Source organism: Macaca nemestrina, chromosome 1 (assembly GCF_043159975.1).
Source record: "Macaca nemestrina isolate mMacNem1 chromosome 1, mMacNem.hap1, whole genome shotgun sequence".
NCBI lineage: Eukaryota > Metazoa > Chordata > Mammalia > Primates > Cercopithecidae > Macaca > Macaca nemestrina.
In genome coordinates, this window is record NC_092125.1 from 194,473,695 (window position 1) to 194,487,890 (window position 14,196).

General features: G+C 41.6%; 1 protein-coding gene across 24 annotated transcripts in view; it reads right to left on the reverse strand.

Moving 5' to 3' along the window:
* The window catches only part of LOC105494777 (microtubule actin crosslinking factor 1), a 390,378-nt gene that overhangs the window by 109,458 nt on the left and 266,724 nt on the right, over positions 1–14,196 (reverse strand). For 21 of the 24 annotated variants that reach the window (XM_071095727.1, XM_071095735.1, XM_071095721.1 and 18 more), the window contains 6 exons: positions 12,726–12,892; positions 10,843–10,999; positions 8,438–8,555; positions 2,051–2,113; positions 1,131–1,372; positions 181–310 (listed from right to left, as the gene is read on the reverse strand). In XM_071095727.1, the coding sequence (XP_070951828.1) occupies positions 181–310; positions 1,131–1,372; positions 2,051–2,113; positions 8,438–8,555; positions 10,843–10,999; positions 12,726–12,892 (877 nt within the window). The remainder of the gene's footprint in view (positions 1–180; positions 311–1,130; positions 1,373–2,050; positions 2,114–8,437; positions 8,556–10,842; positions 11,000–12,725; positions 12,893–14,196) is intronic. The other 3 variants (XM_071095682.1, XM_071095747.1, XM_071095754.1) reach the window with 1 other exon arrangement.

Genomic DNA, 14,196 nt, shown 5'->3' on the forward strand with positions numbered 1-14,196 from the left:
AGTGGAATTTCTAATTTTCTTCCCAATTCAGGCTCATGCTCTGGCTCTATCTGGGCCCTAATTGCTTATTTATAAAAATTAACTAAAAATAATTCCTGTTGTATAGGATGTGCTGAAATTCTCTACTTGCTTTGAAGATGAGTAACTTAGCAAACTTGCAACACTCCTGTGAAAACTTACTGAGTTCTTCTTCAATTTTCTTCCAATTTTCAGCTTCCTGTGAGTTGGGATATGTCACCAGTAATCCGGCCAGGGCTTCCTTTACTTTTTGAATTTTTGGAGAATTCTGTTCCAATTCAGCCAGGAAGGCCTAGGAGAAAGAATGCCATGCATGCCCTGAGATTCTGGACAGGAAACGAAGCTGTGTGTGTGGTAGAAATGATTGGAAAACTGGGCGGTTATTATAGGTTCTACTAGGATCCTATCAATGACTTGTTTAGTGATGTTAAGATACTTAACCCTTCTATTTCAATTTTTATTTTAAACTGAAAATCTAAATGGCAGGATCTGAGTTTCTTTTATGTATAACACATCAGTAGAACTCAATAGTTCTACTATTGAGAATTATAGTAGAAGGAATTATTAATCCCAATAAACGAAAAATACCAAGATATGATGATAACACATCTTGAAGGAGATGAGATGCTATGCTCAATGGGAATATTAAAAGTTTTGGTGAAAATTTCCTACAGGATTTTCTATGGTCTTATATCTTCTGACATTTTTCCTAGTCTCACATGTGAATCTTAAGAATGAACTGTAATCAGTTATTTAGATCCTTCCAAGAACTGGAAAGGTACTTTGATAAGAATGGTTTGTCTTGCTTACAGCATCATATAGAAAATGAGATCCCATTCTCAATGAGCTAATGATTCTGGGGAGGGCTATTCTTTTTCTGCAAACATATCTGGTTTTGTTTCTGAATCTAACTTATAACAATTTCTAATTTCATAAGAAAATTCTCTAGGAGAGTTAAGGCATATTAATCATTTAGAAAGTCAAACACACTGCCCATCACAGCCTGGATTGTTGCCCATGTCTCTCTCTCAGATGCCTGGGCTTGGGCAGGAACACTGGTACAGCTGTCTCTTCCTCTTGGTGTTGGGAGGCAACTAATGTAAACACAATACCTTGTTAGATTCAGCTTGGGCTTTCACTGTTTCTGTCTTGGTTGGAGATGACATGGCATCCATGGATTTCAGGACTTCCTCTTTTGATTCTAGCCACTGCAGCACAGAGTTTGCCTCCTTCTGAACCTCCTCCATTCTGTTGAGGATAGCCTGAAGGCTTTCCTGGCGTTCATGAAGTATTCCACCCAGTTTCTCATACTTCAAGTTTACATCTGACATGTCACACTGGATCTCCGTCAGATCTAGTATCATAGAAACAGAAATCAGATTGGAGACAGCTCTTCAAGTATGTTCCTTGACTCCTCACTCCTAAATTACTTGCATCCCTCTTACTCCTTCTAGTGAACTAGAGATTATCTTCCTGCTAAATCATACAAAAGTTCCTGTTTATATACACAAAACAAAAGGGTTCTCATTAATCTGCATTCTAGTTTTGGCATTATATACTCAGATGTATACCTTAAAATGCTAAACATGGGAACAATAAAAGTGAACGGAGCAAAGTAAGAAATTAACCTTAGTGTACTACTGGGATTAAGGTGCTTGGAGTATTCTTCCATTCCTTCTTCTCCAAACTACAGAGAAGTCACCTAGCTTGGAGGCTGAGAGCTAGACTAGATTACCTCTAGTATAACTTCTTTAAAATTCAAAGATTAACATATATTTTCTTTGAGTTCTTTCCCTATTTGCCTTATCTAGTGATCCAGTCTATTGTTTTTCTACAATGCCTTTAGCTTCAGGGGCTGCCAACCTGTTTATGGTCTACAGCCAGAAAACCACAGTTGCTTCTCCCCAGATTTTTATCCTCACACCCATTCTGGCAGCAGTTCTTCCACACATATTGCAACATACACAGATGCAAACATGGACACTGTCCTAACACATCCAACAAAGAAGCACTGTTGAAATGGCGTTCTCACCTTTGCAGGTGTGGTATCCGTTTACACTGCCTACAGAGCTTCCTACAGAGGGCAGTATGGAACCTGAGCAGAAGGACAGGGAGACAAACAGGGCAAGACCAACGTGTTAGGAATACATATAGGCACTGAATTTGTCCTTTGGCCCTCACTTTAAGCTTAGGTATCAGGAAGTTAACACAGCACAAGACAACATAGTCATGGAAAGAGACAAATTATTTTAGCTGCCAGGCAACAAAATGTCACTCGAGGACCTTAGCAGGAATGATTCTTAATCCTTTCTAGAGGAAATTCATATTCCCTTCTTATTAAATCTCCAACTTGAATTCTTTGGATGCTGCCCTAATTTTGTAAAGCAAGTACTGGTAAAATTATTAAGTCTAGAATGGTACTTGCCATATTTTGGAATGAGCTTTTATAATAAAGCCAGAAAGTTTTACCTTTTATATCAATGTCTTTCAATATAATAAAAATGAAAATAACCATCATTAAGGACATAAAAAGCAGCCTATTGTTTTTTCTTTTTCTTTTTTTCTTTTTTTTTGAGACAGAGTCTCACTCTGTTGCCCAGACTGAAGTGCAGTGGCATGATCTCGGCTCACTGCAACTTCCACCTCCCAGGTTCAAGCAATTCTCCCATCTCAGCCTCCCAAATAGCTGGAATTACAGGCGCCTGCCACCAGGCCCGGCTAATTTTTGTGTTTTTAGTAGAGACGGGGTTTTACCATGTTGGTTAGGCTGGTCTCAAACTCCTGACCTGAGGTGATCTGCCTGCCTCGACCTCCCAAAGTAATGGGATTATAGGCATGAGTCACCGTGCCTGCCCTAAAAAGCAGCCTTCTTCTAATAAAGACATTAAAATGAACCCTTCATATATTTGTTTCTAAAGGAAGATTATTTGCCTTTTCTTTCATAACCTCTTCTTGCTCACCTTTCCCCAAGAAAAAACAGAAATCCTAAGTGCCAATAAATATGGCTCATCAACATTCCCATAAATTGTGCTTTGGGCCCTTGGTTCTGTTTCTAATCACCATAATTTCACATACATTCTCCCCAAACTGATTCCTTATATTTCAGAAAAGTTTCCCAAGATAGGTAAAAACCAGGTGATGTAATGATAAATATTATACAGAAATCTGAAAAATATTCATAATGATACTTTAAAACGACAGAAAACTCTTGTATGCACTGACTTCACTTTACAAAAAGTTATGTGCAAGGTTATATTACGAAATAGTTGGCCGGGCGCGGTGGCTCACCCCTGTAATCCTAGCACTTTGGGAGGCTGAGGTGGGTGAACTGCCTGAGCTCAGGATGTTTGAGACCGGCCTGGGCAACATGGTGAAATCCCATCTCTACTAAAATACAAAAAATTTGCTGGGTGTGGAGGCGGAAGCCTGTAGTCCCAGCTACTGGGGAGGCTGAGGCAGGAGAATCGCTTGAACTCAGGATTCAGTGAGGTTGCAGTGAGCCAAGATGGTGCCACTGTACTCCAGTCTGGGTGACAGAGCGAGACTCCGTCTCAAAACAAAAACAAAATAGTTGTGGGCCAGGTGTGATGGCCCACGCCTGTAATCCCAGCACTTTGGGAGGTCGGAAGTTTAAGACCAGCCTAGGCAACACAAGACCCTGTATCTACAAAAAAATGTTAAAAAAAAAAAAAAAAAAAATTAGGCATGACAGTGCACATTTGTGGTCCTAGCTACTTGGGAGCTTGAGGTGGAATGACTGCTTGGGCCTAGGAGGTCAAAGCTACAGTGAGCCATGATCACACTACTGTCCTCCAGCCTGGGTGACAGAGGAGACCCTGTCTCTAAAAACAAGGAAAAAAATTAGTTGAATTACGGTGGTGATTATAAAACTTTTAAATGTTAATGTTATTATATTTTCAATTAAAAAATACAAAATAGAAAAATCATATTCCATTGCAGTGTGGTGATGGAAAAAAAGAAACTGGACTAGTAGGTAGCAGAAGAAGGTACTAACCAAGGTTGTCACTAACTCAGTATGTGAGCCTTAATCTACAAACATAGTTTCTTCTGCAGGATTTAAAGATAATACAACCTACTCTGTTAACTCTCATGGGGTAACTGGGAAAAGATCATGAACCAATGTATGTCAAAGTACTTTATGAAACAGAGCTACATAAATGTAAGGTACTGAAATATATATGGTTTTTCAGAGTTGGAGGAGAACTTTGAGAGCACTCAGGATAGTAATTTTCAAACTGATTTTCAAAGCACCCTAAAAAGGTGCTTTAGGGATTGTGGTTAAAGTTTGGTTTAAATGTAATATTCACAGACATTTCTAACTACTTAGAAATGATAATAAAACACTCATGTTCAATTATGCTGAATTCTACACCTTAACCCATCAGATAAAACCAATTATGCTGCTTTTCCGGGGAAAGTAAAGCAGCTCCTGACACGTCTAAGCATCTATTTTAACTTATTTTTGAGTGTCCCTGATTGGAAAGGTGGTAGCTCTTCACCAGCAATTTATGATATTCAAACCTGTCCATGTTCACTCATGTATACTATACAAAGAAAAACATCTATAGCATATGTGTAATACATTAAATAACATGACCAAAAATATAACACAGCTTGCTCTCTGTATATCTACACAGTTCTCACTGGGACAGAATTGTGTAATAATTCCTAACACTTCAAGTCAGTTGGACAGTTTTTGTCCTCAATGTCAGTCTTAAGTGTTTTCTATGTGTAAGAGCCCTCATTAAATATTCTTAGTGATTTAACTTTGAAACAATAATTTCTTACTACATCACTTTCAAGTTTCTAGCTCAATTCAATCAAAGCCTGTTCTGATATCGTGAAGTCAACTTTTAAAAACATTTGTCATCATTTGCAAATACTTAATATGTGTGAACCATATTTTCTGGATACAATGAAACCAAACAAAATTTAGAAATAAATTAGATAGGCTGGGCCCGGTGGCTCATGACTGTAATCCCAGCACTTTGGGAGGCTGAGAAAGGCAGATCACAAGGTCAGGAGATTGAGATCATCCTGGCTAGCATGGTGAAACCCCGTCTCTACTAAAAATACAAAAAATTAGCCAGGCGTGGTGGCGGGTGCTGGTAGTCCCAGTTGCTCGGGAGGCTGAGGCAGGAGAATGGCATGAACCCGGGAGGCGGAGCTTGAAGTGAGCAGAGATCGCGCCACTACACTCCAGCCTGGGTGACAGAGCGAGACTCCGTCTCAAAAAATAAACAAACAAACAAACAAACAAATAAATAAATAAGATGGTGAAGCTGTCATCCAATAATCTTCCTTTTCAAACTTTTATATGCATTGAGGTAGTCTTAATATTCTTACTGATGGATTTCATTACAGATTAATGCTATAAAATAACGTATAAGGGAAACTTATGCCAACAAAATGTTATATATTTTTTTAATTTTTTATTATGTATTTATTTATTTTTTGAGACAGAGTCTTACTCTGTCTCCCAGGCTGGAGTGCAGTGGTGCAATCTCGGCTCACTGCGAGCTCCACCTCCCGGGTTCAAGCCATTCTCCTGCCTAAGACTCCTGAGTAGCTGGGACTACAGGTGCCCACCACCACGCCCAGCTAATTTTTTGTATTTTTAGTAGAGACACGGTTTCACCATGTTAGCCAGGATGGTCTCGATCTCCTTACCTCGTGATCTGCCCACCTCAGCCTCCCAAAGTGCTGGGATTACAGGTGTGAGCCACCGAGCCTGGCCACCAACAAAATGTTTTGTTTTATGTAGTAGGGTTCTATATGAGATTTCTGTTTTTCTACATGAAATTTTTGTTCTATATGACATTTCTGTTTTTTCTCTCTTTTTTTTTAAAATGATGTAGTCTAGGAGTCAGTAAACTATAGCTCACCAGCCAAATCTGGTCCTTCATCTGTTTCAACAAAGTTTTACTGGAATACAGCCACAACCACTCATTTCTATTAATGTATTGTCTTTGGCTGCTTTTGTTACAGTGGCAGAGGTAGGTATACAACTGTGACAGAGACCATATACCCTGCAAGCCTAAAATATTTACTATCTGGCCCTTTATAGAAAAAGTTTGCTGACTCTGATCTAGTCACAAATGAATAAGTCAACGAACGTAGAGGTTGTTATATCACCAATTCCCTAAAATGTTGTCACTTGTGGATAGTTCCAAAATATCTTTTAACTTTAGAATACTATAGAAAAGTGCACATTTTCAGAAAGCAAATAAATTTTTCCTTTACTCGTTAAGTGACTATAGGAGTGCACTATCATAGACTAGTAATAAAATCTATGGGATCTCAATTAACAACGAGCAAGTGACTGAGAACTCATATGAGATTTTTTTTTTTGTTTTTGAGACACAGTCTCGCCCTGTCACACAGGCTGGAGTACAGTGGCGCGATCTGGGCTCACTGCAACCTCTGCCTCCCGGGTTCAAGCAATTCTTCCCCATCGGCCTCCCGAGTAGCTAGGATTACAGGTGCAAGCCACCATGCTTGGCTAATTTTTGTATTTTAGTAGAGACGGAGTTTCACCATGTTGGCCAAGCTGGTCTCAAACTCCTGGCCTCACGTGATCCACCTGCCTGGGCCTCCCTAAGTGCTGTGATTACAGGCGTGAGCCACTGTGCCTGGCCTTCATATTAGATTTTGCTTCAAGGACTTAATTTGCAGTGAAAGATTATATACACATGTGAGCACAATCTTTGTACCCCCTTTGAAGTACTGATTTCTTTTTTTTTTTTGAAATGGGGTCTTGGTCTGTCGCCCAGGCTGGAGTACAGTGGCACAATCTCAGCTCACTGCAACCTCTGCCTCCCAGGTTCAAGTGATTCTCCTGCCTCAGCCTCCCGAATAGCTGGGATTACAGGCACGAGTCACCAGGCCTGGCTCATTTTTATATTTTTAGTTGAGACAAGGTTTCACCATGTTGGCCAGGCTGGTCTTGAACTCCCGACCTCAAGTGATCAGCCCACCTAGGCCTCCCAAAGTGCTGAGATTACAGGCATGAACCACCACGCCTGGCCCAATACTGACTTCTAAATACTTGCTTCTTCCTGGTTATCACACTCATACCTATCCAGGCTTGCCCAATTTTTTTTTGAGACGGTGTCTTGCTCCGTCTGTTGCCCAGGCTAGAGTGCAGGCACCATCACGGCTCAATGAAACCTCCATCTACCAGGTTCAAGCTATTCTCATGTTTCAGACTCCCCAGTAGCTGGGACTATAGGCGCATACCACCATGCCTGGCTAATGTTTGTGTACTTTTTTTTGGAGACAGAGTCTCACTCTGTCTGTTGCCCAGGCTGGAGTACAGTGGCGTGATCTCGGCTCACTGCAAGCTCCACCTCCTGGGTTCACACCATTCTCCTGCCTCAGCCTCCTGAGTAGCTGGGACTACAGGCACCCGCCACCATGCCTGGCTAATTTTTTGTGTTTTTAGTAGAGACGGGGTTTCACCGTGTTAGCCAGGATGGTCTCAATCTCCTGACTTCGTGATCTACCTGCCTTGGCCTCCCAAAGTGCTGAGATTACTACAGGTGTGAGCCGCCGCACCCGGCCTAATTTTTGTATTTTTAGTAGAGACAGGGTTTCACCATGTTGCCAGGCTGGTTTTGATCTCCTGACTTCGTGCCTGGCCAGTACCCAAGTTTAAAGATGATGCATACTCATCCCATTTACACGTTCAAAAAAGGGAAATTCTCAAGATGAAAATCTTATTTTAATTATTCTATGTTCATTTGATAGTTCTTTTTTTTTGTTGAGATGGAGTCTCGCTCTGTCGCCCAGGCTGGAGTGCAGTGGCACGATCTTGGCTCACTGCAAGCTCTGCCTCCCAGAGTTCTTTTTTTTTGAGAAGGAGTCTCGCTCTGTCGCCCAGGCTGGAGTGCAGTGCCGTGATCTGGGCTCACTGCAAGCTCTGTCTCCCGGGTTCACGCCATTCTCCTGCCTCAGCCTCCCGAGTAGCTGGGACTATGGACACACACCGCCATGCCTGGCTACTTTTTTTCTTTTTTGTAGTTTTAGTAGAGAGTTTTGTAGTTTCACTGTGTTAGCCAGGATGGTCTCGATCTCTTGACCTTGTGACCTGCCCGCCTTGGCCTCCCAAAGTGCTGGGATTACAGGTGTGAGCCACCGCGCCCAGCCATCTGATAGTTCTAAGTGGGCCAACTAGTTCATTTACTTTTCCCATCATGGGAAGGAATTTTGCAAAATGAAGCAACATTATATAGCAAAAGGGGTGACAGGTCAGGTTGCAGGGGAAGACTGCTTTGGGGATGCACTTTGTTTTCATACCCAACCTTGATTTTCACTTTAATTGTATAAAGAGGCATCTCCAAAGGCCAAAAGCAAAGAGCAATTTTTATTCACTATATTTTGAAGAGCCCGTACTCACCTGTCTTGCCTTGGGAATCAGGTGCTGTGATTTCCATGATGAGATTTTCTAAAGGAGTACCTTTGCAATTGATTTCTTCCACCAGAGTTCCCTTACTTGCCCAGTCATCTAGTAGACTCTGTTTAAAGAAGAAAATGGCTAAATGTAATATCTGGGGCTTTTTCCTCATAAGTAGAGACACCAATTCTATATATACTCCCTAGTGTTTTGACAAGCATTAAGAGACCATCCTTCTGATTTATTTATTCATTTATCAAACATCTATTGAATATTTACTATATGCCTGGTAGCATGCCAAGCACTGGGGTATAAAATAGAATTATGACACAATTTCTAAAATCAGAAGCTCAGATTATCAATTGCATTATAATGTGATAAATGCTATTATAGTATTATGGACAGTCTGTGAATTCCAAGAGCACAAGAGGAGTTCTATCTAATTCTGCCTAGAGGAAGGAAAGCTTTGAGTTAAGATAATAGCTGGGCATCGTGGTTCACGCCTGTAATCCCAGCACTTTGGGAGGCTGAGGCGGGCAGATTACTTGAGGTCAGGAGTACAAGACCAGACTGGCTGACATGGTGAAACCCTGTCTCTACTAAAAATACAAAAAAAAAATTAGCCAGGCATGGTGGCAGGCGCCTGTAATCCCAGTGACTCAGGGGGCTGTGATGGGAGAGTTGTTTGAACCTGGGAGGCAGAGGTTGCAGTGAGCTGAGATTGCGCCATGGCACCCCAGCCTGGACAACAGAGTGAGACTCTGTCTTTAAAAAAAAAAAAACAGTAAGATAAGAGTTTGCCAGACTGACAAGAGGGAACAACATGCATACAAAGATGAAAAAAGAAATAGTAACTGGAGGATAAATGAGGAGCTAGATATTGAGATACAGAAAAATATATAGAATCATAGGCTATACTTTGCATTTATTAAGGAAACTTTATATTGGGTTTGAAATCAAAGATCCAACTACCATAGAAATCCATTAGGAAACAATGGCATTTGCTCTAAGACAAAAGTACCACATCATGTTAAGTCTCCAAGATGTCTCCTGCCATAGTTGTAGGATTTTACTCCTTTCAGAGCAAGGACACCATTCTAGCCTTCAATGCCCTCCTCCATACTGAATATCCCTGACAATCTACTTAGTTTGCTTTTGACTTTAAGCTGCAGAGAAAGGCACAGAGCCCTACTCATATTGCCTAATTTCAAACTGACCCTTGGTCACTGCTTGTCAGTTCCTTAACTAATCACTCTTTTTTTTTTTTTGAGACAGAGTCTCACTCTCTGTCGCCCAGGCTGCAGTACAGTGCGCCATCTCAGCTCACTGCAACCTCCGCCTCCCCAGTTCAAGCAATTCTTTGCCTCAGCCTCTCAAGTAGCTGGAATTACAAGTGCCCGCCACCATGCCCAGCTAATTTTTGTATTTTTAGTAGAGATGGGGTTTCACCATCTTGGCTAGGCTGATCTTGAATTCCTGACCTTGTGATCCACCCACCTCGGCCTCCCAAAGTGCTGGGATTACAGGCGTGAGCCACTGCGCCTGGCCATTAATCACTCTTGATTCTGAAGAGCCACAGTCCCCAAACTGTGGCTTGACTCACAGAATATTTTACATTTTTGAGGAAAATACAGTTGTGACATCTGTTGAACACCATATGAACAACTACTAAGTTCTTTGGACCTAACTTCTTAGCAAGTAGAAGTATTAGGAGTTTTTTTGTTTTGTTTTGTTTCTTTTTTTTTTTTGGCCTTGAGGTGCCATGACAAATTTCTTAAAACACCATGGGCACTGTGAAACAAAAATGTTGGGAAAGCTCTGTCCTAGGGAATTCCCAACAGCAAACACTCCTGGCACCAGCTCTGTGAAAGCAATCAAACTATTCTCTTTCATCTGCTCAAGATAAAGTGTGCTTTACTGAGAAAATAAGCGTAAGTGCATGACAGTTAGAGGCATATTTGGCTTATTTCAACAAAAGGAAGACTCAGGTTAGAGGTATAAGCAGAGGCTGGATGATTACGGATCAAAGACAGTACAGAAGGGATTTTGCAGGGAATGGGAGGAAGGTTGGTCCCATCCTTGAAGGTACCTTCCAACCATCTGATTCTAGCTTTTCCTTTATTAGCTGAAGTAGTACTAGTTCTTCTATCCTCAATTTCCTGATAATATTATCTGGTTACTTGCTCAAATATATTTGTCTAATTCTCAAACATACAAAGAGAGTGTATGCTTCTCAAAGACTGTATGGGTAGATTGTTACCACATAAAGAAAACGGAGGAATTTCTGTTCTGATGCAGAGTGACAACTTGGATTTCTCATACATTTCCCCACCACAGCTGGAGGCCAGTTAATACAAGTATTCAAACCAGTGCCTAGTCCAATTCTTGGAGTCCCTTTGTTCACCTACCTTCAGGTGTTCAATCTGCTTTTCTAACTCTTTAGCACTCATAGAAGTTTCTGTAGGTGGAATACTCCCTTCAGTTTCTTTCAGCCATTTCTGGAAGGTCCTGACCAGTTTCCGGAATTCATCCAACTGTTCCTGGCAAGATGATGCATCTTTCTCTCTGTCAATGAAGCAGTTTTGTTACTTGCCAGACTGTTTTATAAAGTCAACTTGAGCTAAGACTAGCTCATTCTGTGACTCCAGACATCAGTTACCTAACATGGCCTTTCTTTCTCATAATCTTTTCCACAGCAGGTTTGGCTGAACAACCACATATAATGTTAAAGAGTACCAAACTCAGGAATATATTGCCTTTGTTTGGACATTTCTGAGGAAAGAGGTCTTCAATCTTACTCCAGGCTAAAGTGAAAGTGAGAAAAACTAAAGGGAGGCTGCTATTTAGGTACTGTGATACAATGGAAAGAATGCAGGCTTTGGATCTCGATTCCAGCCATGCTACATTTTAGCTATTTGACTCTTTCAAGGACCAATTCAAATGCTGATTGCTTTAGCAAGGAAGGTGCTGAAACTGAGGCTCACAGAAGTCAGGTGATTAGTTCTAGATTAATCACGCCAATGAATAAACTAAATCAAAAGGAAAGTTTTGGAAATGGCCATATTTATCAGACATATGTCAATTCAGAAATCCTGATTCCTCATACAGTAAAAAGGCCCTCAGTATAGGGGAAGAAAAACAAAAGCTTTCTTCACCTTTGTCCCCATCCTCTCCATTAGATAACCTGCTGCTAATAATGTTGGTTTGAGCGACTCTTTTCTTCTAATCACTAAGGCAGTTATCTGCTAAATCATGAACATGTTTATGGCTAAACTGAGATAAGAAGTCTTGTTCATGTTCTTAAATCCATGTGAGGCTGTCCAGTGGGGAACCATGGCTTTTCAACAGGGACCAAAATCAGCCAGCCTTGTCATATATTCCCTTGTTTGCCTTGAAAGAAGAATCCAGATACTCCTCTAAAACAGCAACTTAAATGTGGTCAAAACAAGCAGCAGGGCTGGGCATGGTGTATAATCCTACCCAGCATGTTGGGAGGCCAAGGCAGTAGGATCTATGAGGCCAGGAGCTCACAACTAGCCTGGTCAACATAGCAAGACCCTGTATCTTTAAAAAAAAAAAAAAAAAAAAAAAAAAAAAGCCAGGGGAGTGCCAACATAACCCTTAATTATGTCTAGGAAGTCTCTTCCAATTTTTCTCTTCTTTCAAAATTATTCTATAATCTTACTTGCTGCCTCAAATTTGTTCTGTTTGGTCCAAGTGGCCTAGGCTTCTGATTATAAAGAGAAGGAACTCATCCCTATTTTCTGTTAGCTACTATTAGAAAAACCACTAAGTGACTGGGTGCGGTGGCTCACGCCTGTAATCCCAGCACTTTGGGAGGCTGAGGCGGGTTGATCACCTGAGGTCAGGAGTTCGAGACCAGCCTGGCCAAAGTGGTGAAACCCTGTCTCTACTAAAAATGCAAAAATTAGCTGGGCATGGTGGTGGGCACCTGTAATCCTAGCCATTCAGGAAGCTGAGGTAGAAGAATTGCTTGAACCCAAGAGATGGAGGTTGTAGTGAGCCGAGATAGCACCACTGCACTCCAGCCTGGGTGACAGTGAGACTCCATCTCAGAAAAAAAAAAAAAAGAAAGAAAAAAGAAAAACTACTAAGCATCAAGTAGATTAGGTAGCTTTGCCTAAAAAATGGCACTTTTCACCCTCCTATGACTCAGTAGTAGTTTTAGATGCCATCTTTTCTGGTAAAGGAAGAAAAGAGAAAAGATCATTTCACTCCATAACAAGAAAAAATAGTTCCCCAATGCTGACCAACACAAGTGATAACTCACCTCTCTTTAACTGTCTTCTGTAGCTCTGTGAAGTCTTTTCTGAGGTTCTGTACCCTGTCCTGATGCTGGGACAGGTCCAGTGCAAAGCCACAAGAGCTCAGTTCAGTGACCAGGTGCTCAAGAGTATCTAGGTTCTCCTGTTGGTCTTCCATTTCCAAATTGAGTTCCTGTCAAGCAAACAAGGATATGTATTAAATCCTCTAATCCTTATAAATATACTCTAAAAAGAAGGAAAGAGGTATGCTTGCCAGGTCAAATGCTAGATCAAAACAATAAATATGTAACTCAGTGAAAAGTTTAAAAACAAAACTAAACTTTTTTTTTTCTTTTGAGACAGAGTTTCACTCGTGTCACCCAGGCTGGAGTGCAATGGCACTATCTTGGCTCACTGCAACCTCCACCTCCCAGGTTCAAGCGATTCTTCTGCCTCAGTATTGCGAGCAGCTGGGATTACAGGCTCCTGCCACCATGCCTGGCTAATTTTTTTTGTATTAAAAAGCCCAATTTAAAAAATCTGATAGGCCGGGCACGGTGGTTCAAGCCTGTAATCCCAGCACTTTGGGAGGCTGAGACGGGCGGATCATGAGGTCAGGAGATCGAGACCATCCTGGCTAACAGGGGGAAACCCCGTCTCTACTAAAAAAATACAAAAAACTAGCCGGGCAAGGTGGCGGGCGCCTGTAGTCCCAGCTACTCAGGAGGCTGAGGCAGGAGAATGGCATGAACCCGGGAGGTGGAGCTTGCAGTGAGCTGAGATCCGGCCACTGCACTCCAGCCTGGGCGACAGAGTGAGACTCTGTCTCAAAAAAAAAAAAAAAAAAAAAAAAATCTGATAAATATGTAGGACATCTTCAATTCACTGGAGAGTGGGTAGGAATTATAAAACAGTCTTGTCTCCTCTAAACAAATGTTCAAAGACTTGGGAGGTACCATGACAGGATGTAAAGAATGAAAGTTTTAGGAGTCAAATAGACCTGATATTCAATCACACTTTGCCACTTACTAACTTGTGATCTTAAGCTACTAAACTACTCTAAGCTTCATGGTCTCTTGTATAAAATGGGGGTAAACACACTATCTCCACTATTATTTTACATTGTACTTAAGATATCAGCCAGGCGCAGTGGCACACACCTATAATCCCCAGAACTTTTGGGGGCCAAGGTAGGTGGATCACTTTAAGCCCACAAGTTCAAGACCACCCTGGGCAACATGGCAAAACTCCATCTCTATTTTTTTTTTTTTTTTGAGACAAAGTCTGGCTCTGTTGCCCAGGCTGGAGTGCAGTGGCGCTATCTCGGCTCACTGCAACCTCCGCCTCCCGGGTTCACACCATTCTCCTGCCTCAGCCTCTCGAGTAGCTGGGACTACAGGCACCCGCCACCACGCCCGGCTAATTTTTTGTGTTTTTAGTAGAAACGGGGTTTCACCATGTTCGCCAGGGTGGTTTCTATCACCTGACCTTGTGATC